We start from the raw sequence: 26469 nt of genomic DNA, 5'->3' as shown, positions 1-26469 counted from the left end.
TCCGGCAGACGCAGGGCTAATGCCGAGAGAGGGGTAATTAGCTAATGATCCCGGCTGCGGAGCCGCAGTCCCTGCTGCGACTTGACTTCTTGACTTGGCATCTCGGCGTGGCGATGGCGCGGCACGGTGCGACCCACCCGGGGCTCTGCCGTTGCCCAGCCCCAGGCAGCCCAGCCCGCGGCCTGCGGCCCACGCGTGGGGCCGGCGCGGCAGCTCGCACCTCCTCGCTTCGGGGAACGCCGCAGCGGCCCCCATCCTGCCGGGGCAGCCGGCCAGCGGGAGCGCCGGGCCGAGACGAGGAGCGGGCGCACGTTGTGTCCCTCACCCCTGCTCTGGGGTCCCCGGTCCTGCCACACCGGTGCACGGGTTGGGGGGGGGGGTCCCATCCTGCTCCATCTGCAGGTGCTGTGGGGCATCTCCGGCCCCGGGTGCCTCTGCAGTGGCGCAAAGCCGAGCACAGCCAGCCGGGGAAACTCGGGCAGCGCCGTCGCGCCGGCCCCTGCCGAGCACGCAGGCCGGGCGGCTAATCCCGGGGATTAGTGCTGGGGAGGCGGCACGGCGGGAGCGCCGGGGGCCGCCGCTGGCCCCGCGCGCCCAGCATCGGCACCCAGCGGGGCAGCCGGCCCGGCCGCGCACCGCGGCGGCGGCGCCCGCGGCGCCCGCCTTTCCCCGTCCCGCTGTGCCGTCAGCGTTTTCCCCCTTTGCCAAGCGACTCCCTGGCAGATGGGGGGATTAGAGCCCCGCTCGTGCGCCGAGCCAGCCGGCTGCCTGCCCGCGCCGCCTGGAAAGCAAAACGAAAGGCGCGACCTGCGTTCTCACATCCTGCGCCGCCGTTGCCTGTGTTTCACAGGCTTTCCCCGTTTTGGCCGTCCTCCCGCTCCCTTCTCCAGAGCTTTCTCCCATGTGCGTAGCCTGGACGTAACCTGGGATGTATTAAGGGAAAAGTGCCCCAATTAATCCTCAATTCCGATCTCGTCCTGGCATTTTCACTCTTCGTGTTTTACGGCGGTGCCTGCAACACCGGCACCCGCTGTGGTCCCAGCCCTACTGCCAGGGGACCATCTTCCCCCAGGAGTTTCGAAGAGGGACAGGATGAGACCATGTGCACCAGATGGGTGCACGGTGCCGGGCGCCCCACGGCCAGGAGAAAATAGCTGCGAGAAACCAGCCGGGGTGGCGGGTCCCACAGGCCCCACGGCGCTGCCAGCTGCAGGAGCGCCGGAGCGGAGCCCACGCCTGCGAGCTCGGCAGCTGTGCGCGCCGGAAAGACTCGCAGTGGCATGGAAAGCGCCCTGGCAGCGGGGACCCGGCGGGGTGGCAGGCAGGTGGCAGCGCCGGGGAGGAACGCACTCGCCTAAACGGGCTGAGGAAGACGAATGCTGCAGTCCTCGGGTGCAGCCGGCCGCGCGCCCACTTCCGTTTTTGTACCTCGAGGCCAGGAGAGGAATTACCCAGTCGTCACGGCCATATTGGGACAAATCTTCCTGCTGGCAGTGAAAACCTGGGGAGAAGATCCTGGATGGAAGTGAGAGCCCATCCGGGCCCGGCCGTGGGGGTCAGCGTGGGAGCCGCTGGCACCAAGGGGCTTCCCCCCTCCTCGACCGCGGTGGCCGGTGGCTCGGGGACACGCAGTGCGCTTGGCTCCCAGCCTGCTCCCAGTGTCCTCACACCTTTTCTCTGCAATGTTATTCCTGGCCCCACTTCATGCTATTGCACAACTCTGGTGAGCGCTGCAGTGTGCTGGTGCCGGCCGTGTGCGGAGAGGAGCTGACGGGTTTGCTCATGCTCCCTCCGAGCAAGCCCCGTTTGCACCTGTACCGCGTGGGCTCGTCCTCGCCCTCGTCCTGGGGCCGTGCGAGCTGCACGCAGGGGCTTACGGCAGAGCCCTCCAGAGGTCCCTCCAAGCTCAGCGATCCGGCGCCGGAGCTGGCGAGCGCAACGCTGCCGCTTCCCGGGGAACGAATTGCCATCCCGGAGGCTCGCGAGCACTGGCGCCGGCGGGCGACGCAGACGTGCATTTCCCCGGCGTCAGGAAGCCGAGGGCTTCCCCCTGCTCCAGTGCCTTAAACGCAGGAGAAATCTCAAACTCTAAAGAGCAGGTTTTGCTCAGCAAAAGAATCACGACGTTGGGAACACAACTGCAGAAGCAAAGCATAACATGAGCAAACGCAACCGCACCAGACGTCTGCCGCCGTCACCCAGGAGGTGGCCTCGGCGGCCCCTCTGCCAGCCCCGGGCACCCCAGGGCAGCTCGGGGACCTCCGTGCAGCCTGGCTCCCGGCACGCCGCGGCCGGTGCCTGAGGCGCGTGGGCAAACGCAGAGCTGCCGTAACCCGCCGCTGTCAGGTTAGAACTGCAACGAGGCCACCGCTTCCTTCTCTAAGCGTCAGAGACGAGATGAAAAAATTAATTATCTCAGTTCCGTTCTGGGGAGATAAAGCAGCTAAGCAGCAGCTGTCTATTAACCTCCTGAAACAGGATCTGGCCAGTCTCCTCCCTAAAAATCAATACAAAGAAACTGGACATTGGTGAAGAAACAGTGGGTTTATTAAATCCAGGAAAAAAAATAGTCCCAGTCTTCTCTTATAGAATGACAGAACTGGAGCATTAGTATTTAAGAAAGGCGACCTGTTTTGTAAATATTGAAATGCTTCCTTTGCCAGTAACATCTCAGATAAAAAAAAAAAAATACCTGGAGTGGTGGAAACTTATAACCATGGCAGGATAGCCTGGAAAGATTGTTCTGGGGTGTCAAATTATCAAGCTGCTATATATGTTAGATTAGGTGATCAGAATAATGCTTTCTGCCTTGAAAATCTGTCTGGAATTTCCTAATTGGAGAATTATAGATTTCTAAAGGAAGAGAAATATCCAACAATTGCTTTATTTGTTGAATATGAGTGTCGCATCTTTTGGTTTCTGCTTAAGAACCATCATCTTTGAAATATGTAAGATGAAGAAGTTCTGGATTAGTTAAGAGATACACAAGCCAAACTAGATAGAAACTAAACAAAGTGACTAAGAAATCTCAGCCTAAAAGGAGAAGAAATGCAACAATTAATGCACCTGAGGTGCTGGGACTCTACTTTCCTCCACTTGTACCTGTCCAGAGTTCACAAACAAGTCTTGGGACAAATCTTAACGTTACTGAAATCAGTCAAAACAACCCCTGCTACTTCCTAGGGAACCAAAAATCTGAACTTTTAGGCACACGAGCCAACATAGATGCAAAGAATGCAAAACAGAGTTAAAGCCTCCAGCCGCAGAGATGTTATTACACATGTCTAATTAAAAAGCTTCAAGGAGATCTGAGCGCTGAATCTGGCAGCAGGAGATTCAGCCGCGTGCCTGTGATCTGCCAGCCACGTCCCCCCTAGCGAAAGTCTCGGCGGACTCCGCGGAGGCTTCTCCGCTACACAGACACGACAGTAACTGGAGCCAATGGCATCTCTGCTGAGAGCAGGGGGATAAAAAATTACAGATCCCACCAGCTTCCCAAGCAGGGGGAGAGCTTTCCCTCGGAGCCCGCGCAGTCCCTTACGACGTAGCAAAGTGGGCAGTGACGTTTGAAAGCACGCCAGGCGCGAGCCGTCTCTGTTTTCAAGAGGCTGTAATGTGTACAGGAAAAACTCCTCCCTTCTCCCCAGTCCTCCCCGGAGCTCGCTCAGCTTTGTGGGAGGCCCACGACATCAAACCATTTAAGAGCCTAAACAGCTAATAAACCCAGAGGAATAAACTGCGCCTGAAATGGCTGTGCCCTCATTGAAAACTCTGGAAACCCCTCAAGAAACCTCAATCAGAATAATCACTATCAAAAACTAGAGAGCAACATGCCATATTCTGCTGATCCAGTGTATTGGCAGGACATGGTTTATAGGAGCTTGCAGAGCTCGGGGGACCAAAGCAGCTCATCTGTTTTTCACCTGCTGTGCTATACAGGGAAAATACATTTTCCTGGGGAGAGGAATCCCAGAGATTCCTTCTCATATTGGAAACATTTGCTCCATTTTTATTTTCTGGATTTCTCTTTCTTTTGTCTGCAAGTTGCTGCATGCCCTCACTGGAGCGTGGCCCTTGTAGGAAATTCTTTGTGAGCCTCTGCTGAACACTGCTTAGCATTCGTTGATTGGGAGCTGCAGAAACTGGGTTGGAGCTTCCTGAATTAAGAGTAACTGTATATCTTGGAAACCAATTTTTTCTGGAGCCTTCTAGCTCCAAAATCCTGTTTGCCATCCTTTGCTTCAGCCCGCTGTCAGAACATCTAGAAAACTCTCCTTTCCTCCTAGCGGGGTATGTTTTCTTCCGTGCTGCTGCCTTATTCCGGGGGATCCTTCCCGACTTCTGCCTTGCTTTGCTTCCTGCAGCGGTGTTCTCCATCGCATGGTCTGTGGACGGGTTCTTGCCTTTTTGCCCAGACATGTCATTTTGTACAGGAAAATTGCAAACTTGAGGCTGTCTCTGCTGTGACTCTGTCACAGTTTTAAACCCTTTCATGCCTCTCCTGACCGCCTTCCGCAGTGGTGTCGGTAGAGGTACCTCTTGAGGAACAGGACAGTGCTTCTTCCAGCTACTTCCAAAACCGTGATTGCTAGCACAGCACATACAGGGACTGTTAGCAGAGCTCTGTGTTTCTAAAGCAGATTTCCTCTCCTGCAGAGAAGTATTTTCTCTGCCACATGCCACTGTAGCAATGGGGCTGACTTTCTTTCCTGAAGAAGTGTTTAAGCTACCACTAGAAGTGCCGTCCCCCACGAGCTGACGGCTTGTGTGGGAGCCTCCGCTCAGACCCGGCGCTGCCACGCAGGGAGCCCGAGACTGAAGCGAGGAGCTGCAAGCCCTCCTGTCTTGGCAGCATGGCCAGCGTGCATTCTCCTTATCAAGAGCACAGTCCTGCTGTAAGCCAGGGGAGGTCTGAGAAGAGTTATCTGTCATGTGAGTGGGGAGTTTGGCAGTGGAAATGAATGTGTGCAGCTCCGCTAAGGTGCTGGGGAGCTTCAGGAAGCCTAACTGTTCACACAGCTTCAGGTGCTGATCACTCAGCTGAGCTGGCAGTGACTCCAGACCCTCCTTCAGCAGCTGGACACTGGATTTCACTTCTGAGATCTCCACATCTTTCTGGGGGAGCAGAGAGTAGACCAGAAGCAGTAAACAACACATTAAAAGATGCAAAACCAGTAGTCAAACAAGGAACTGGTTAAGTATTATGCATCAGCTAGACCCTTTAAGTTGAGTATGAACCCAAAGATCAGCAAATTGGCTCTCCCTGCGTAAGGTCGTATTCTCATACTGCCCCACACAAAAGTGACAGATCTGGGATTGAAGTGTACTCCTAACCACCGTTCTGCCCCTCTCCCAGTAGCATTGCCTTCTCACGTGTTGGGGTGACACATCCTTGCCAAAAGCAGCTCCTGCAGCAGGGTCTTTGGAGAACCCAGACCTGTCCAGGACCCAGGAAGTCTCTGACCATTCATGCTCTTGTCTCTGGCCATTATTCCTTTTTGCCATCTTTTTTTTTTCTCTCCCAGGGAAACCACCCAGCTGAAGGGTGCTGCACCATGCACCTCTGCACCGTGTCCTCCAGCAAAACCGTGTGCCAGCACAAGAAGGCAGTGCTTCCCTAGGCACCTGCCACGACAGGGCACTGTCGGGCTCCCTTCTTACTGACGGGGATTTCATCAGAGCTTACAGTACTGTTAACAGACTCTTGGTAAGCTTTAGTATCTCGCCTAGAATTAGCATTTTAATACCTTTCCTCCTTCATTAGAATAAGAGCTGTCTATTTTATAATCCACCATTTGAAGATAATTTAATACTCGGTTAATATTTTGAAGAAATGGGAGAAATTCAGAACCACGATTCAGAATAAAAGATTAATTTGTGTACTTACAGCTGCAAGTCTCTTCTCCATCTCCAGCAGTGTCTGCTCCATTTGGCTTTTATCTGTCACAGCTTTCAGCAGTGAGCCACAGTGAGTTTGAAGAGCGTCTTGCACTAAACAGAGAAATCAATAAAAATTGCATTTGGTCTTTCATTTGTAAACATGAATAAAGTACCATCAATACTATTGCTACTTCCTCCAAGGCTTGGCATGAAATACTCCACTGTGCTGTGCAACCATAGTGATTCGCCAGCTGAAATCTCCCGGAGCACCAAGCAATGAACAACAGGGTACATGTTTAATGCAAAGCACTTGAAATTCATAAGATGCTGAGCGTAGGCCAAACTGCGTTTACTGTGCTCTATTAATATGGCAGCTGGGAAGGAAGGCTATGTGAAGCTCAAAAACTTGGTTGGCTCAGCACAAGGAAGGCTGACGCTTAGTTTTCTACTACATGCAAAATAGGCAGGCCCACGAGAAGGGAACCCCAACGCAGCGACCCACTTTGTAACTAGCTGGTGGCAAATGGGAGCTTGAAAGTGCGACAGGAACAATAACGATCCTAGTAACAGGAAGAAGGTGCAAGGGGATCACGACTAAGAAGTGCAGCCAAACAGAGAATATATGATAGAAACGTGTAGGAGACTGGTAAGCGAAGGAACGCAGCCTGAAGGGACAGTGGGAAACTATGAGGGAGTGTGGAAAGAACTGGGACTCCCAGTCACTGGACACACCGGCTGTGGACAGCTGAGTGCTGCTGTGGACGCTCGTGGGGAGAGATTTTCGGGGAGATTTGCTCCATATGCATCATGCTGCACCGATGCAAAAAACCCTGCCTGCACACTGAGTGTCAGACTGAGCTCTCTTGCTGGGAACAGCCAACTGAGCCTGATCCCAGAAGGGGGATCAGGAACAGGCTCGGAGTCAGGTGGCTGCATCCAGCCATCGAGCAGCTGCAGCTGGAACGCCAAGAGGTAACTGGGGCCTGGCAACGGCCTGCTGGAGCACAGACCCTGGGAGGGACACCACATGGGGAGTTTTCAGCTGGACCACGATGCTCTTGGCTTCAGTCTTGTTGAAAAACTGCTAAAAAAGAGGAATTTGTTAAATAATTGAACAAAAATAAACTTCCCCCATGTAGCTGTAGTTATTCTTGCAGTAATTACTGCTGTGTCTAATACACGGCAGCACAGGAATACAGTTTACAGCGTGGGTGGAGACAGAAAATCCTTAGCAATTTTACAGCAGTATTCTTGTAAGATCAGGATTGTGATGCAGAGAAAGAGAAGCCGGTCACCAAACCTGTCTGGTAGTTCTTCTGAACAATGTGGGAAGGTGTGTACAGATGATGTGGCTGGGGTGGAATGTTTCCCAGCTGTATCCAAAGAGGATGCAAAACACTCCTGCTAAAACAAAGCCTTTCCAAGCCACCCAGCCTGGATAATTGAACCTCTGGAGTCCTAGACTACCTCTGCGAGGCTGAGAAAAGGCAGCGTAAAGCCTATATTCCAACAAGTGGCTACTTGAGCTCTGCAATTAATTAATCCTCTTTTGCTACAGATTCAGCATGTTTGATTAACTTCGGTGAGCTGTGAGCTCAGCTGAAGCTCTGCCTGCACGTGGAGCATTTATCTCGGCTCCTTTCCATGCAGCTTCTCTGACTCCAGTGAAGTGTGCTTTCATGCTGCAGAGCTACCGAGCAGCCAGGAGCTCTTCTCCTCCTGCCAGCTATTTTCATTAAACTTGCAGAGACTTAATTATCTTGGTGAGCTCTGCCCTTCTGTCAAATTCTAATGGAATTGGCCAAAGAGTCAAAAACTACTGGAGACAGACAGGCAGAATGTGATCATATAAGTTTTGTTTCTATAGGAAACCAGGGACATTTAAAGAGTACATTTGAGGAGGAAGAGAGGAAGGAGATCTGAGTAATGACAGGCTTACTAGTTTGTCCTCATACTGTCCAAGCTTTTAGAGTAGACTTTGAAGGAAAGAGTAATCAAGGGCATGGAGGAAAATGGAATAAATGGGACAAGGTTTTATAAAAGGAAGATTGTGTCTGAATAATATAATATCCTCTGATAAGAGAGCTGACTTCATTGCCAAAGGCAATGCAGTGGCCTCTGCCTAGATTTAAACAAAGCTTTTCACTGGCAAGTGTTATCTAATGTGAATAAAGCTGAGGAAAAAATTTAGATGGATAAAGACTCAATTAAAGGGAAAACATCAGCTTTTGCAAGGAGCGTCCTGAAGAGACAGCGCTGTTCTGGAGGGTGCTCCTCAAGGACTGCTCATGGGCCAAGCCTGTTTAAAATCTGCCCTAGTGACTTAGGTGCAGAAGCCAGCTGGGCACTCAGCTGGTGCCCCAAAGCTGTACGCCAGCACAGGGGCTGGACTGCGACACCGGAGCAGCCGAGTGAGATACGGTGGGATGGCACGCAACGGCCTACAAGCTGGGACCAACAGGAATTTCTGTGCAAGCACAGCATGGTCGGAAGCCCATGGACAGTTCTAGCCATCGATGTGCAAAGAAAGACTGAACCAGGACACATGCAGAGAAAAGCCAGCAGATAATTAAGTGATTAGATGATAATCTCCTCTTACGAAAGGAGATAGAAAGCATTCGGCTTATTCAGCCTAGCAAAACAGAGGCGTCTGGTGGCACGAGGCAGCCTGCCCTGGCGAAGGTGCTGGTCAGGTGTCGTGAGGCTGACACTTGAGGGACGGGAGCTTGCTGAGAGTTGTCTTCTCGCAGGGGGGACCTACATGCCAGGCAGTATTTTTATCTTTATTTGCCTTCCTCCAAAGCCCTGATGCTTGGCCACAGTGCATGAAGCTGCCATCTGGGAGGAGGAACACTGCAGTTGCCTACTTCATGCATCTTCCTCACACACTTCGAGTTAAGCTACTGCTGCACCAAGGTTCAGGAGGAAGCTGCCCCTTATGTCAGGATGTTCATCTCTCTCTGCCTTTGCAGGCAATTTAGTTGGCCTCGTCTCCCAACGTAGCTTTTAGTTTTTGTCTTTTGCTCCGACACATTTAGATGTAAACTCCTGGGGGATAGCTATGGCTTGTAGAATGGGTTTGTAGCAGTGGAGCAAATGTGGAGCCTCTTAGACTTAGCATCTCCCTGGTTAGACCTAAGGGCTACCTGCAATCAGAAGGTAGGTTTCAGGGAACCTGTCAGACCCTTCCAGGCCTGCAATCCTCCAAAGAGCAGGAAAGCAGCAGTGACGGAAGGAGCAAACTCCTTTCACATCTCTTCATCACATTCCTTCTCTGTGTAGTGAGGATATGGAAAGGCCCAAATCAGAAAGCTTACCTTAGCTTGCTCTGCTTCCCCATATGCTTAATTTTAGCTCTGAATTATTTTTAAAGCTGATTTCCCTAGACTGTCTGTTCTCACACAACATGGTATCCTTACTCTAAAAATAGCACTGTATCCACTGGGCTTGCGATCTGCATATACATTTGACTCAGCACAGCGTGCTGCAGGCAAGCAACCAACAGCAAGTCTTTTGAAAGTGTTTCATTTGTACGTGTAGGAGTATTCTGCAAAAAAAAATCAGCACAGAGGAGGGGCAAGCTCCTTCCTTTCCATGCCAGAGGACTGTTCAGACTTGCCAAACACAATTAAACAGAATAAAAAATGCAGCTTTTATCTAGACTCAATAAAAAAATAAAAAGCATTGAGACAGCCAAACTAGATCAGATCCAGGACCCTTTTAGTCAAGTCTCTTGTCTTTGAAGGTGAGCAAGAATGGCTGCTTCAGAGAAAGTTTTGTTCAAATAAAACCTGCAGCAGATAGTTATTCAATAACCTGCTTTTGGAGGAAACAGCCTCACTTAGTTAATGGATGTTTTATGCATACGCCTCTCTCTCTCTTAAGTTATTTTCCTCTAAACAAAACTGTTCTTTATAGCCTGGATCATCACTGTGTTTTCGTTCGCTAGAGCACTGCCTTTGAATGCTTACAGTTGACATTAATAACACATGGAATGTCAAATCTGTCACGAGATAAAACACTGCAAGGCCTTGGGGCAGGCCCTGGGCGGACCCGCTGCCTGGGTCGCCTCTGCCACGCTGTTCTGCGCAGAATTCCCAGCGAATCAGCCCGGGCTTGTGTACAGCTGCGCTCCCGACAGCTGAAAACTATAACCCGAGCAGCCAAGGGAGGGAGCATCAGTCTCCCAGCCTAGAAATATTAAATAACAACCGCTTCTGCCGCGTATTTATCATCAGTGCCCATGCTATTGCTCCTGCGATCTGCACTGACAGCACAGAAGCTTTAATAACACTTTTGAGGGAGGCTGGTTCCTCCGCACCCAGATTCAGGAGGGCAAATTGGAGGTTGTATAAACCTGGTGAGACAGGAGCCGTGAAAATGCCTACAGAGTTCAGCAGAGCATTGCGTTTTCACAGTGCGCAGTGAACTGAGCTGTGCCAGCACGCGAGATGCTGGGACTGGCATGGTTACATGCTGCTTGGACGTACCGCAGCAACCAAGCGGCCGCTGTCAGGTTGGTGCCCCCCTTAGTCTAGGTCCCAATCCACAGCATGGCAGAGGACACCTGCCACAGGGCAACGTGGGATGATCTGCCCCAGATCTCAGCCTGTTCTGCCACAGTCAGTGCCCGAAGTCCTGAGGTATGACGTTGAGGGGTTTCATTATTTACCAAGGTAACTACACACCCTCTTGCCACCCGTGTCTTTTCTGCGATCTGATTAGACTCCTCATCTCAGCAACTTTCACTGCCAGTCACTGCACAGTTAGCAGCTGCATGAGAAAGGTGTTTCATGTATCAGCTTCAAACCTTTTGACTTTTCAATCCACAGAAATACAGAACGTGAAGGGGACAGATCCTAGTGACGCGGCAAATGAGGTCACACCACACTGTCATAAACACAACGAATTCCCCTGGAAACCTTGCCAGCAACCGCTGGGCCTGGGGAGTCTCAAGGCAAGTTGTGTTTGGAAACTACCCACCAAACACTGGGTTTTGTCAGAGAATTGCATCAGTTTGTGCCTCTTTAAGGGAAATATTGCACATATGACACTATATAAGGTGGAAGAACTGAGAACATAGGGCCTGCCTGCCTGTTTACATCCGTGTGCACGGCACACTGCAATGTGGGTGAGGAGAGCAGCTGCAGCAGCCTCTGTGGAAGCTGCTCGGGCAAATGTTATCCCATCTCCACTGCCAGACACGGCTCTCTCCACCGTGTGCATGCACATACGGACAAGCACTCAGAAGAGAACAGTTTTTATCCTATTACATAGAGCATGCCAGCCCGACAGCACTTAGAAATGCTTTGGAAATGCACTTTGAAAAATACTTTCTGTTTTGTTCCAGTGCAGTGGCTACATAGGCTGTGCCAAACGTACTTGCTACCCACTGCTATAAATGAGGCTTGTGATACTCCTTGACTCAAAGAAACTCTCTTCGAAGAGAAGGGTGTACCAGGACATTCAAAGAGCCCTAAAAGTAAAGGAAGGTGTAGCTTGAAAGCTAGTTTTGGAGTCAAGGAGTATCAAGGAGTGCTATATTCATCTCCTAAATGGGAAATCCTCCACTGCCAATGATTTTACATGTTTCTACCATGTCACCTACATCCCCAGGTACTTTACAAGCAGCCATTGACATTCAGTCCTTTATCAGCTCTGAATTTAGTTTTTTATCACCTGAGTTTAGGAATTTCATACCAGTCTTTTTGAAGGAATTGCCTCAGCTGGGATCTTCTCAAGGCACCGGTGCATATATTTATGTGGTAGGAACTTAATTATCCATCACTGTGATACTAATCAAATGGCAGTGTTTATCAGCAATTAACCAGTGACAGATGAACCTCCCAGAAATATAAAAAGAACAACATTGTGGAGCGTGCAATGATTTTCATTATATATTCAACATTCTGCAGCATGATACATTACAAAAAGTGCCAATTTTTCTTTTCAATTGCTTTGAAAATCAGCAGCAGGCACCTCTGGGAGATTTCTCATTTCATTCAAAGCACATTTATTTAAAATGAGTAGTAGAAGAAGAAGGACAGCTGAGCAAATGGCATGGAAGGAAGACTGTGAATCATGAACAATAGGCTTGATTTTCAATACCCTAACAACAATTTCTGTGCAAGAGGTGTACGAAATCAGGCAGAATCCTGTCTCAGAGTGGACAAGCTGAGGCACCAAATTAATTAGGAACTGGGCAGATGTGTAACAGGAAGCTTGTTGCACCGGCCAGAACAGACGGACTCTTGCTTACATTAAGGTCCCACCAAGAGCACTTGCCAGCACTGCAAGGGAGTGTTCTTAGGATAACAAAATAGGTATTTCACACGTACAAGCTACCGAGGCCTCATGAAGAATGCATCAGGCGGCATTCGTTTTGCCCAAGAGGCTTATATTGACTAAAACAGTATCTGTCAATGCCGTGCTTCATGAAAGCCACATTTTACTGCACAGTAAATATTGTAGTGCTTCTGTGAAGGTCTACTGTCTTGAACTCACAAGATATAACTCACTTCACATTTCTTATATGCGGCGAGCTGGCCTCCTGTGCTTGCACAGAGCAGCCCAGCTCTCTTTAGAGCCCTGAGAGAGTGCTGATAAAAAATAATGCTAGCATTACTGCACTCTCAAAGACTCAGATCTAAGCCAAATTAGAAACAATTTACATGAAGCACTCTCCTGTAATAAAGACTTCTATGACTAGTCACTCCAGAGAGAGAGCTGTTCAAAAGTGTTGTATACTATTGGCTTTTTCAAGAGGTCACCCTTTTATCAGGGAAAAATGCATTTCATTACTTGCTTCTTACCTAAGAAGAGACTTCCATTATTTTTCTCAAATGTGAAATATAATGACCTCAAGCACCGAGGAGACACAAAAACTTCGATCTACACCGGAAAATTTGAGAAAGCCGTAAAAACCGAAGATGGCTATTTAGGATGTAAGTATCTAAGTTATCAGTACTATTTCATTTGTGTGCCAGATAGTCTAAAAATTGTCATCCTCGAGGCAGAACACAAAGCAATAAGGCACATTTATCTATACAAGCATGGGGTCTAGCCGCTCGGTATTTCATTCTCCGACACAGCACAGCAAGAGAACAATAACACAGAAAGAAAAGAGACAGTGTCTGTAGGCAAAGAAAGGGAAAAGCTAGCAGAGAAAGACTGGAAAAAATAAATGAGTCCATACTGTGGATAAATGTTATTTGCTCTTCTCCCTTACGAAGAGCAGCTGTGAGTGGCATGACTTGCCTAGCTCACCCCAGCTTGGAGACGACACACTCACATTCAGCAGTTTGACAATGCCCTCTGCTGTTAACAGAAATTACATATAAAGTGCTTACATGTCTTGGAAATGGTTTCTAGGTGATCCAAAACGGATTTGTTTCTTGAATCAAATGTTTCTTCAAACTTGTCCAAGCATGCTTGCAACTGCAAAAAAATGGGTAAACGAGAGAATGGACACATTGTCCTCTGTTTGTTTGCAAAAACACAGCCCAAAACACCACAGAACAACAACTGCAGCTCTTGGAATGGAACAGCCCAAAAATGCGTATTTGTCTAGCACTTAAAACAGTCTGTCCAGCTGTTGTTGCAACCCCAAAGGAGATTTGGAATGGCTCAAAAGGCTCGTGAAATGTTACAGGAATCTTAACAGGTTTTGAAATGGAGCTATTAATCTATAAAATACTCCATTAATGGTAACATTAATCAAAGTAACGATAAAAAGGGGAGGGAAATACCTTCAAACAATAAGCACTGTATTCACCTACTACAGAGAGTAGCCTGCTTTCTTCAGGTAGAAGGAAACAAGACTTTCTATACGCAAGCAGCCATCGGAGGCTGCTCTTGCTCCCCAGCCCCAAGGAAGTTCAGCTGCTGACTCTGAGGCAAGGGGGTCACCCTAAGGATAGGCCACACAGAGGATGGTACGTGCAGAAAAATTTGGCTTAAAGTATCTGAATGCTCAAGATAAACAGTGTCATAATTCAAATAGCACAATAAGTGGGAGAAAGTGCATGTTTTATAGCATTTCTAACCCACCCTTATTCTGGGCTCTGAATTTGAGTTAACTTACCCCTTGAAGCCTGTCTTTGATACTGGAAATAACGGTGCTTAAAACCTCACTAAAATGAAAAAAAAATAGTGCAAAACAGACATGTGAGTTGTGGAGGTAATTAAAGATTGAAAAGATCACAGTAAGCATGAGCCATGAAATACTGCCAGGCACAGAGCACTGCATAAACTAAGCACAGCAATGTGCTCGCTTCAAGGGATGTAACCCTTTGAAGTCACTTTATTTGTTGCAGGAAAACATGAATACTGCTATGTAGTGTAAGAAAAAAAATTATATATATACACACTCACATACGTATGTATATTTGTTTTATTCTCCCACTTTTGGCCCGGTGTTTGGGCGTCTCTTGGAAGTTTTAGAGGGCATTTATACAACAGGACCTTCGCTGCTGGAGAGCTACCACTGCGCTAGCTACCCCAGAAGCAGCCAGGCTTGGGGAAGATGCCCTGCCAGTTGCTTGGATACATCAGTATTCTATTTGGACTAAAATAACTGCGGGAAAAATATGGAAAAAGCTTCAGCATCAACAAAGCCCAGGCCAGAAGGAACAAATACAGCAAATCCCTTTCTCCTGAGATTATGCCTGTGGTTTCTGTTATCCCTCCTTTTGAATTGAGGGAGCCTATCAGGACTCAGGCTATATTCACAATTAACCTATCAAACCAAAATGCAAGGACTGTTGCTAAGCAAAGCAATAACCTATTTTCTCCCTGAAGATCCAGGTCATTTTGAATTGATCATTTAGCGATCCAAATTGCAACCAAAAAGGGGGAGGCCAGGTAAAGTCTAATCACAAGGCGTAGGCAGGGCCTCTGAGATCTTTCTAGCGTTACGTAAAGGAAGATATTGATATTAATAGTCAAACTTGCAGGGGATACAAATCGGTAAGTTATGCATTTATCTTTGTAAAGATAATATATCTCTTTCTATAAAGTTGTTTCTAATCCTGGGAGCGAGTCTGGAGTTTAGAAAGAAGCATGATTCATTCAAAGAAGAAATAAAGCATAATTAAGAGTTTTGACAAAATAGTTAAAATAATTTGTTCATTCCTCATAATTCACTTACTTACAAAAAATCTTTCTCTCTAATAGGCACTAAAGCATCAAATTTGGCCTTATCAGAAGCATGGTGTCGTTGCAAAAGAGAGAGAAAGAGATACACAGTCTAATTCGGTTAAAGGCTTTTAACAAAAATGTGTTTCTCTTTGGATGTCACATTACAAAACGTACAGAGCTAAGAATTATTTATAGATCCACTGGGAAGTTTGCCATCTTCCACTTTTGAGATTGAAACTGTTAGCTTGTTCAATAAAGCCCTATAGGACCTACGGGTATATTAAATCCTTAACATCTGACAAAGAGCTCATTAGCAAACAAAACTTGCCTGTTAGCAAAAACGCAGATATAAAAATCTTGTATACAAGTAAAATTATGGAGATATGTGTCGATTTATACACATGTAATCATCGCATCTTCCACTGCCCACAAGTATGCTTGGCAGTCTTCTCCTCTGTCCTGGATCTAAAGGCTGCCCTAATAGTCCCTTTGATCCCGTGCAATACAGTCCAAAAAAAATTGAGAAATACGGGCTTTAACAATCAATCAATATAGACAAAAAAATCTGCTGATCAGATAAAGAAGGACAAAGGTAAATTCAGGTTATACTCCTTCTGGTCCTTGTGGCTTATGGCTGAAAGTGTTACATAAACCTCATTCCAAATAAACACTATTCTCTCATCCTGTGACTCTTTCCAATCAGAGATTATCTAAAACCTGAAAAGATACTTCTCTTGGAGAAATATGCAGCCAGATCATGTATGACTTCTAAGAGGAACAGAAGGAACTGTGGGGAGTGATAATCGCCTTCACAGAAAGAATTTACTCTGGATGTCTACATACCGATCGTATTTGTCCTTTATTTTGTTCTTATTCGCTTCAAAATTTTCCAGGACACTCTTCACTTTTCCTGCACCAAAATGAAGTAAACCTTTCTCTTTCACATCTTCATCAAATAGCTGTGGTTTTGTCTGGTACTTGGTAAAAATACTGGGCTCACTCTGTCACATAAAAGGAAGAAAAATGTTGGACTATAAAAATAATGAGAACATTAATTAGCAAAAAAAACTATTTGTGTACCAAGTGCTTTGCAGGCAGAGGGATCATAGTGATTGGACATGACAGATCAGATTGGACAAGGAGATTAAGAATATCACGAGATTATGGTTCACTCAGTGTATGTAGTTAGATCAGCCTCCTTGGAACTGAGCCCCAGCTTGAATTCCCTCAAACTCAGTTTTTTTCCTCATTTGTGCTTAGTTTCAGCCAGTTGCAATCATCAGGTATGCACATTCTTTTACAATATGCTGAACAGACATAAATTAATGCTGGTGTTTCTCATAACAACACAAAAGTTCAGGGGACAACAAGTTGTGGAAAAGTTAAAGATGCCAGTGGGAGCTCCCCGTACATTAATCTAAATAAAATCCTATTGCATTTTCTGCTGGAGGACATCATTTTTGCTGCCAAGTAGCAACATCAGCAGATGGTAGCTCAGTTTTTCACATGCTTCAATATACCTCTCAGAACAAGAAATTTAATATTAATAGGAAAGCTGTAAAGACCTTCTTCATCCTGAAAACTTCGCAGACACTGTGTGACCAAAATGGAAATGCCTTTTCCTTAAAACATAAACAAATGCAAATTCCACTAGATTGTCATTCTTCATCTTGAAGAGTGAATTTCTTTTTCTGTGTCTGATGAAAGGCTACTGCAGTTAATGGGCAAGATCTTCAGCAAAACGCAGAGAGCAGATAGGATCGGGAAGCAAATGACTGCCTAGGGCCACAGAGCTGGCACAATCATTCTTCCCTAATCTTTGCTGTCAAGTGTCTTTATTTGTATCCAGAGGTTAGTGCTGAAGGAATTATTTTAGGAAGGCTGGTAACATCAGAAGCTACACACTGTAGGAGAAACATTTTGAGCATAGAAGCTCTTCATCCAAAGTCGTTCAAGCATCTGCCTTAACAACAATACAGCAAGTTAATTTTCAGCCTATGGAAGTAAATATGAAAATACTGACCAACTCTGTCACTCTTCTAGAAAACTAATAAAGAGAAACACAGCATTGCTCACAGAAGGAGTAAATAGAATACTGTACCTTAGACAGCTGGTCTGAAGACTTTAACTTGAGAATAATTTAATATAACTTTAGCAATTTTAAAAAATGCATCAAAATAAAATAATACTTATCTCAATAGCAATGTATTACAAATACTAATTTTTAGTTGACCAGACAGATATTTTCGTTAATTACAGTAGATCTGTACCTCTTTTTAAAGTATCAAAAGATATTTGATCTCACGAGTTACTAACATTTTTTGGAGACAGGGGATTTTATACCCTGTTTGAAGTATTTTTCATGAATTCTGAATTGCGGCTGTGTCCTTGCACGGGGTTAAATGAGAGGGGGAGACTCACGTCCTGGGAGTTTTGCTGGCCTGACTGGGTGCCCAGCTCCAGCGGCGCCGCCACCGACTGCGTGTTCTCCGGGCAGAACTGGGAACCGAAGAGCAGCTGGGAATCGCTCAAACTCGAGTAATCGCTAGGCGCGCTGCCCCGAATGGAAAACTTATTGGGCCTGAAACATGGCAGAGCAGGTTGCAAATGAATCTCAAGCAATTAAAAAGCAAAAGGCTAGAAGTGCCCACCAGACTGGCTGCACTCGCTCAAGTACAGCCTGCCCCATCTTGCTCATTTTCCCTCTTCGTTTGGAGGGCACCATGCCTACAGCCAGGAAACTTTTAACGCTGTGTGAGTACTTGTAGCCACTGCTATGCAAAATCACTGCTCCGCTGCGCAACATGTGCTTAATCACGATGTACTCAGCTCTTTCTCCTTGCTTAGTTGGCCAATCCTAGCTTAAGGGACACCTTGGGGCTCGTTCGTACCAAGTGCCAGGTCTCTTCAGTACGTTTGGTAAAAATTTCTGCTGTGAGTCACATGCGTCTGGGCTCATTGGAGGACTGTTCCAACAAGGTGAAACTTTTCTATAGATATTTGGTGTTTCTTGGGCATTTATTCTCCAAATTAATTGGACATGCTGAAACCACAAATAAATAGTTAGCATATGAGTGGCCAAATTAATCTGATTATTAGAAATATTTCATATGCAATAGCATGCTTCTCCAAAGTTATCTTGATTTTCCCTAGGGTCACCCAAATAAACCCTTTCCAGCTAGCCTTGATTTTGTACTACGTTTCTCTGTTTCTACTCCCCTTCCTGGACACTGCTTCTACCAATTTATTGCCTCGGATTGTGATACCAGGTTTCCTCTTACAAAGGTCTGTATCATTCTCATTTTGTTCTCATTTTGTCAGAGGCAGTTTTATACTTTTTTGTTAGGAAAGGAGCTGGCTTTTTAATTTTTCACATGATCTATTCCATTGCCCCATCTTTGCAAGTCTGATGGAGTAATCAGACTCGGTCCAGACATAAGGAATGTGGGGCCAGGTTTATACTCCTAGTCCTGTTTTTCAAGCAAACAAAATGCAAGCGATGTGTTGCTTCCTTTGGTGCCGTTGCTCAGGAGCAATAGGTGAAACGCCCGCGGGCTGAGCGAGCCTTTCCTCCACCCCGTGTCTCGCTGCACAAAGCTTTACCCCAGCCTGCCCAGGGCAACAAAAAAAATCTCATGGTATAACAATTCTTAAAAAAGGGACAAGAAGAAAACCAACTGAATTAGTTCAAATCCAAAGGTTTACTACTAAATCACAAAGACTTCCTTCTGATCGTGCCTGGTAAAACAGGGGTGAACAGAACTGAGAATTACAGATCAAAGTTAATGGAAGAGACTCTCAGGCAGCGTCTTCCTTCCCTGTAAAATGATGTAACTAAAGGAAAAAGGAATAGGAGACTCACTCACACAGCTAACAAAAGGTGATCACCCCAACGCTTATTAGCAGTGAAAGCTGCAGTTAATACTGGGTTTTGGGAAGAGCCCAAACATCATACATTCCCACAACAGGAAAGGATTTAGCAGGAGTGGCTGAACTGTTCAGGCCTCCTCCTCTTCATTTAGTGGAATCAGTGACAATATCATATTAATACTTTTGGCTTTGAACCTACTGAGTACACTGAGCTGCAGACAAAAATAGATGAGGTACGAGTTTCTGGATCCTCAAAAAGTCCAATAAATCTACTTGAATTCAAAACTTCTCCTTTGACCTGTCTGAAGACTCTAAATCTAATTTAAAAAGATCTGACTATAACTTTCACTGTCACAGCTTCTTGTTGCCGTCTCCGATAAATTTCTGCTAAAAAAAAAAAAAAAAAAAAAAAAAAAAAAGAAAACCAAACCAAACCCAGAGCATGCCGTGGCTGCTGAACGGCAGCGTGGCCGGAAGAGATGGGAGCTGCGGCCCTGCACGGACAGGACCCTGGCTTACAGCAGCAGCGTCGCAGCTCCTGCACCAGTTTGCTATATTTATCCCCTGTTTTAGCCAAGGGAAACTCCCTCTTAGTTTGGAGAAGAGTTTTTACAGTCCCTAAATGTTTTAATGTCAATATATAGTTCCATACTCCCCTTTGAAAGTATCTGTTACCATGACTGGATTTCATATCCCATAGCCTGTTCATTTTCTCCGTCCCATTATATTATTTAATGTCCAAACTGTAAGTTTCCTAAGAATAAAGAGTTTTTATTACAGGCATTCTGAGGAGTATTGCAGCCCAGAGGACGTTATGTGCCCTGTGACTTCCCCACCTCACCACGCACTGGTGCCATGACCAAAAAAGGCTGTCAAACGCCCCAGAGTTTAATTTTTCTGCCTTAATCCACTATCCCAGTGAGCAGTTCAGGAACGATGACACTTCTGCAAATTATGAGGGGAGAGGAGACAGCTGTCTCTCTCGAGTGCACACATTCCCCCAAGCAGCAGATTTCTTTCTCCCTTGTGTAGCGCTGCTGGCAATCGATATACTAACACCTGGGCAAGACATCAGCGTGGCCACGCTTGGGCCCAGGCCGGTCCGTGATGGTGAGATCGGACAGCCGTGGCTCTTCTAACCACCTGACCATTTCTTTCAGGATTCCTGAGCTTCGTGGACGCATGATATGTCCTAAATATAAAAGCTTCCTTATAAACAGCAAGGAAACATTCTAGATACCTAATCCCAGTTGGAAGTCTCATTTAGGTGATGCAATAGTTCATCTCGGGAGAACTCGGCTTTCTGCTGCAGTGAGCCATCTCCTGAGTCCTTGGTGCCTTTGTGCCAACAGGGTTCCCATGCTATATGCACTAGGAGCTGTGTCCAGTACAAAAAAGATTTAGGAATAAGACAAGTGCAGTCATAAGTTCTTGTGAGCTACAAAAGTGCTAAATCATACTCCACCGACCAATGGGACCGTTTCTTTTTCCCACCTAACTTTACGCACGGTATTGCAATATTGGCAACTCTAATGCTTTCTGTAACACGAGCGTGCAAAAAAATGTGCAGCCATCTGCATATCTGGGGAGTCAACTAGTTCTTCACCTTCTCAGTTTCCATGCTGTCAGTGGGAATTCCCCCTCTGCAAGGTAAGTCACATCTTCTGGAACTTCTTTCATTTCTTTGAGCTCTGATTTCCCTAACCAAACGTTTTATGATGACTGTATACAAAGGTATCACCTTTCATTCAAAGGTTTAACCTTCCTTCAAAATAGCTGTCAGATACAACGAACCAAGAAAATACACCGTGCAGTATTTTTGTCTTGTGTTTCTTAGATGTTTATAGGTGCATTGGCAAGCTAAAAATCTATAAATCATCAGAGGCCTCATCTGGCAGTAGAAACAATTTTTACTCTGTTGTTTGGATCCATCCCTACTTGCCAATATTAAGTTTTAAGAGTCAGTTGGAAAAGCAAACTGAGTGTTAAAATAACATTTGTTCACAGTGCTGCAGCAGACTCCTGTAAGCAATTTTATTTCATTTTATCATCCACACTGAATCTGTGCCAACATCCTTCTTCTGCAGAAGCCTGGTAGATGAAGCTCACTTACGCCTTCCTGATACATTTCTTCAACAAGCAATAAGGCTTTTTGCCTGAAGAAGTGGTCTTTTACTCCTGCTAATAATCTTGAGTTGCATCAGTGCAACAGAAGTGCCTTTTTTCCTGATTCATGTCCAGAAAATCTGAGTTTGTTCTTCTCTTTATTCAGGGACCAGGACTGCATCATAACAAATCCATGGGAAAATCTGGCAGCTCCTTTTCACCTGCTTTCCTCATAGCTTTATTCTGTATCTATAGGAAGCGACTCCGGCTCTGCCATGCTCTTCTTGCTGTTACTTCTTGCTGGCTGCCAAAGCGTTCAGCAATTGAGTAAGGATCAGCGTGTGCTTTAGGTGCAGAAAAGCTTTCGCAGCCAGAGGCATTTTAAAGAATTTTAACTGCTATTGCAGCTTCTGGTCGTTCACCGGCTCTTCACTGGGAACTGCCATGGCATAAAACTATCTGTCTGTTTTCTGTCCTCTGGAACGGAATGACTTGTTTGTTGGAATTCATTTGTTTCACTTGAGCCATATCTTAAAAGAAATTTCTACAAATAAATTTTGTAAGACACTTTCTTGGCACAGACCCTAATGTACTAACCACAATGAAACCTCTATAGGTTATCAGCTCAAACACCACCTCCAGGTCCAGATTTTAGGCTCAGATTCCTTCTGCTCTTGTTTTAACTCCTCAAGGTCATTTTTACTTTCTATGAGCGATTCTATTATTTGTTCCAACATGATTCAATCCTCTCTAAACATTCCTCACCTTGGAAACCACATTCTCCCTTTTGTCCCGAGCAGCGAGCTTGTCGCCAGGGCCTCTCAGGTCCTTTCCGTTATGAGGATATTCAGACAGGGAGTCAGAGATTTCTTCGGAGCAGCCTTGTTTACTTACACCAGATTTATTCCTGACCATATTAGGAATTAGACATCTGGAGACAGGTTTTTTTTTTGCCCCTAGTCTGAAGCCATCTTCCAGGCTGCACACTATACTTAAAGCCCCAGTTTCTAATTCCTCTACGGCTCCGGATTTTTTTATGGCTGCTCTCTCAGTCATCGATCTGGCTGTCTCCTTCTTTTTCTCCTAATTCTGAGATTTTCAGGTGACTTCAAAACATGTGGGCCTGCTATGTGGGATGGAATTTCATGAAACAATTGAATGAGGCTGTAAAGCCTCGAAGTTTTTTTCCCAGCAGCAGAAATAAGCCATTATATAGAGTAATAGGACAAGCAGGCCTTTTCTGAATGCTTCTTTAATATTTTCGTCATATATTGGCCTGACACTCTCTGGCAGAGTGTGTTTGAAAGCGGATTTATTAGTTTTTTTGCCTGTAGCAAGTTACTCATTTTTTTCCCCTCATGGAACAATGTAAGTCTGGTAACTTCAATGTAAAATACTTTGTTCTCTGTTTTTCTCTTTGATACTATTTTAACTTCTTGAAGGATGTCTTCTCATTTTCAGTAGTCTTCTTTACCGTGCTACTTAAGCATACCGGCCTAGTACTGGTCCTTCACAAGTTTCATTTGATAGCTGGTATGCATTTGTTCTGAGCTTCACTATGAGGTCCAGATAATCTCTATGCCTCAGGCAAGCATTTAACTCTTTTGGCTGTCCCTTTTAACAAGCTGCCTTATTTCTATGTCGATCCTCTCCTTTTCTTTTTTTTTTTTTTTTTTTTTTAATTAAATACTTCTGTAGTGGATTTCTGGCTTCTGTTGCTCCTGCAGAGATGTTGACTTCAGCTCATTATCATCACTTTTATGGTAGCACTACAATAGTAATATTCCGAATGAGGGTTTTGTGCTCAGCTCAGGATCAAGGAAAGTGTATTTTTTCCCCTGGGAGTTCCTGGTTTAGGCAGGTATTTATGGTGTCTGAAAATGTGGTTTCAGCCTCATGCCCTGGTGACGCTAATCCAGTCGATACAAGGCTGACTGAAGCACCATTGCTACCCTGACTGCTGTTCCTGGATCCTCGGCGATCTCTCTTAGTGTGCCCTTTTGGCGGGGCAGTCCGACAGAACAAATCACAGATAAAACCCCGAGTCTCCCGTCTGCTCTGAAACACAGTGAGCAGCACGGAGAGAAAGGAGGCACAGAAGATTCACAGTAAATCATCCTTGCTCTGGGGTTTCAGCAGAAATTATCGTGATGTCACGGTATCATTGGAGCTCTGCATTTCTGAGGGACCTGGTGACAGCTGCTCTCAAAAGTAACACCCTGCCTCGAGCTTGCAAAGAACGAACAGCGTGGTTTGTATCCTGCCAATATTATATGCTAATGTCCTTTCATTTTAAAGGTCTCTCAAAGGCAGGGAATTATATATCATATCCTGCTGTGGTGAGAAGAGATTCTAGTAGCTTAGTAAGTGAGCTGGGAAAAAGTAATTAACGCCTTTTCCCACTATTTCAAATACTCACACACATGCTCACGCTCCTATGTGCGAACTTTTCTCTCCCTATAGAAAAAGTTAATTTGCCTGCTGAGAGCCTGCTCCTTCCTCTTAACTTCTCCAAAAACCCAGCTGCATTTTCAGTAATGTTTCATGCCCTATTTGACCCTTGCAACTCACTTGCAAAGAAGAAGGTGGAATGGTGAGAAGCAGGTGTTAAAATCTTATCTACGTTTCTCTCCATTAATTAACCAGTTAAAACCAAAGGAAGGGAAGGCATTGTAGCTGACAGGACACATTGGAGGAGAAAGGAACTCAAATGATCACCTACAGGCACCTGTACTTCTTCTGTTCATTTCCCTTCCTACTGCATGACTCTACAGGATATTATAGATCTATATTCTTCACTAAGTTTCCTCTTTTCATTCTCTGACCAGAAGGAAAGTCATGGGTTTCCAGGCTACTCTAAATGTAACTGCTTTAAAATAAATAAATAGAAAAAAGAAAGCTGCAGGGTACCAAGAAAACAATAGAATTACGCAATGCATACTTATAAAGAACAAATCGTGACAGACACAAAGACGCTTTTCTCTGAATTAGCTTCCCTTTAACCCCTGCATCTGTGCAAATTTCAATTATTTCATGTGCCTGTGACAAGTACTTTTATAATTGGCAAATAAGCTATTATTATGTTTTCATTATCGTCCATCATCATGGTAATATCAGGCCAAGGAGACTATGTGACTAAAACTGTGAATGGAAGTCTTATGTAACCAGCTTTTTTAACTGACAGAGGCTCAGGGGACCAAATTCATCAATTAGCTTCCCAGAAGTTAAACAAGAGATAAGTCTAGCTATATTTTTCAGCTGTGTGATGCAAAAGATAGTACTCTGCTATAGAAAATGTAGCACTTCTTATGTATTTGCTCTCCAGATACTTACACCCAAATAATATTTGGTGTTTCATTATATATTGTAGATGTGGGCAGTCCTATCTGCTCTTTGACTTCTATTTGAAACAAAAATGTGTCATATATAGAAATGCAATATATGGAATAATTACATAATATGTAATGATATTGCAAATCATGACTCATTTTATCTGTTCTATCCATAAAGCGTGAAGGGAACATTTAAGTCACTTGTCTAAGTGTGGCATAAGACGAGCCATAAGACTTCCCTGCATGACTTGAACCACGGAATAGCTTTTAGAAGAGCTTTTAGCAGAGCAGCCAGTGTTGATTTTAAAATTCCCTACAACGGTGAGTCTATCAGAGGGCCTAGTAGCTAAGAGCAACACAGGAACAAGCAGAATCACAGAATGGGTTAATTAAAAGACAATAATTAACCGTAGATTAATCCTAGGAATATTTCTCGTAGTTCGCTAAGCTGCTTCTTTACCATGCAGCGACTGCGCAGGGGTGGCGGAGCCTCCTCCAGCCTCCCGAAACGCGACGCCACAGCAACAGAGCAACGCGGTCCCCCATTTCCACCTGCCGGGCACCTCTTAGCTTGCTTCCCCGCAAAGCGTCTACCGCTTCCTGTCCTGAACCACGAGGGGAAAACAGCGCGCGTGCTCGTTTTCCAGTCGGCCCGGTCACCCGGCCCGGCGCCGCCCCCGCGCCTCCAGCGTCGCAAACGTTCAGAAACGTGGAAAACGAAGGAAGAAAAAGAGTCGCGGAGCGCTTACCCCGGGGCCGTGGGCGTGCTGAACATCTCCTTGATGTTCCAGACGTTCACGTTCATCGTGGGCGGCGGAGCGGGAAGAGGCGAGCGGCGGCGGCGAGCGGCGCCTGGCGCCCCGGCCGCGACGTCCCCGCACGGCGCCCGCCCCGGGGTCTCTGCCCGCTGCCGTCCTCCTCCGAGCCGCTCACCCCTCAGCCGAAGCTCCCCCCGCAGCGGCAGAAACGCCCCAATTTTCGCCTTTGCCGCCGGGAAGCGTCGGGTGGAGGGTGGGAGCGTCGGGGCCTGGCGCTGGGCGGCTCCCGCGGCCGCCCCCGGCCCCACGGCCCCCCACGGCCGCCCCCGGCCCCCCACGGCCGCCTGGGCTGGCCCTCGCCGTGGGGCGCCCCGGGGCTGCCCAGCGTGGGGCCTCCGCCGCCTCTGCTGCAGGCCGCGGCCTGCGCCCCCGCAGCGCCCCACAGGGCCCGTGACGGCCCCGGGCTGCGGGGCCTGGGGTCACCCGTGGGGTTGGGGGGCCTGGGGTCAGCCGTGGGGCTGAGGGCCAGGAGTCACATGTGGGGCTAGGGGCATCAGGGGTCGCACGTGGGGCTGGGGGTCTGGGGTCACACATGGGGCTGGGGTCATACATGGGGCTGGGGGTCTGGGGTCACACGTGGGGCTGGGGGTCTGGGGTCACAGGTGGGGCTGGGGGCCTGGGGCCACATGTGGGGTTGGGGGGCCGAGGGTCACCTGTGGGGCCGAGGGTCCTGGGGTCACCTGTGGGGCTGGGGGGCTGGGGTCACCCGTGGGGCTGGGGTCGTACATGGGGCTGGGGGTCTGAGGTCACAGGTGGGGCTGGGGGGCCGAGGGTCACGTGTGGGGCCGAGGGTCCTGGGGTCACCTGGGGGGCTGGGGTCACCCGTGGGGCTGGGGTCCCCCAGGATGGCGCCCTGGCCCAGCATCGCACCCGGGGCTGCCCCCCTGCCCCCCGGGATCGCACCCTGCTCCCGGCTCTCCCCGGGACTCCCCGGGGCGGCAGGACGGTGCTCGGCCCCGCTCGCCGCCCCCCTCGCCGAGCCGCTTCCCGCGGCGCTCCCGGGATGGGCCTGCCAGCGGGGCCGGGGCCGCGGGAGCCGCTTTGCTCTGCGCCAGGGGCTGCGAGCTCCCTCGCGGAGACGCTGCTCTCGGAAAGGCCCAGGGGTTTCGCTCTGCCCGTTAGAGGTATGACAAAAATAACCCATGGTCTAAACACTCCCTAGGGAAAGATTTTAAAATACGGTTGTGTTTTGTGTCCTGCCGTTTTTCGGGAATGGGAAAAGGGTGCACTGCTATTTGCCTTTTTTCTTCTCTCCTGAATTCAAAGTAGTTTTAATGCTGGTTAAAATGGTTGCTGGTTCTGAAGAAACGCTGTAAGCACAAAAA

At 47.1% G+C, this 26469-nt stretch overlaps 1 protein-coding gene across 1 annotated transcript; it reads right to left on the bottom strand.

Moving 5' to 3' along the window:
• Window positions 1-3792: 3792 nt before the first annotated feature.
• On the bottom strand, window positions 3793-25131 carry IHO1 (interactor of HORMAD1 1). The gene is made up of 8 exons (XM_062585899.1): window positions 25076-25131; window positions 17440-17599; window positions 15862-16019; window positions 13964-14012; window positions 13230-13317; window positions 5888-5991; window positions 4684-5115; window positions 3793-4650 (listed from the first exon to the last, which is right to left on the bottom strand). Exons 1-8 carry the CDS (start codon window positions 25129-25131, stop codon window positions 3793-3795), a joined length of 1905 nt encoding a protein of 634 aa, XP_062441883.1.
• Window positions 25132-26469: the final 1338 nt, after the last annotated feature.

The sequence above is a fragment of the Rhea pennata genome, chromosome 12 (genome assembly GCF_028389875.1).
Source record: "Rhea pennata isolate bPtePen1 chromosome 12, bPtePen1.pri, whole genome shotgun sequence".
Classification (NCBI taxonomy): Eukaryota; Metazoa; Chordata; class Aves; order Rheiformes; family Rheidae; genus Rhea; species Rhea pennata.
This window is presented reverse-complemented; position numbering and strand designations above follow the sequence as displayed.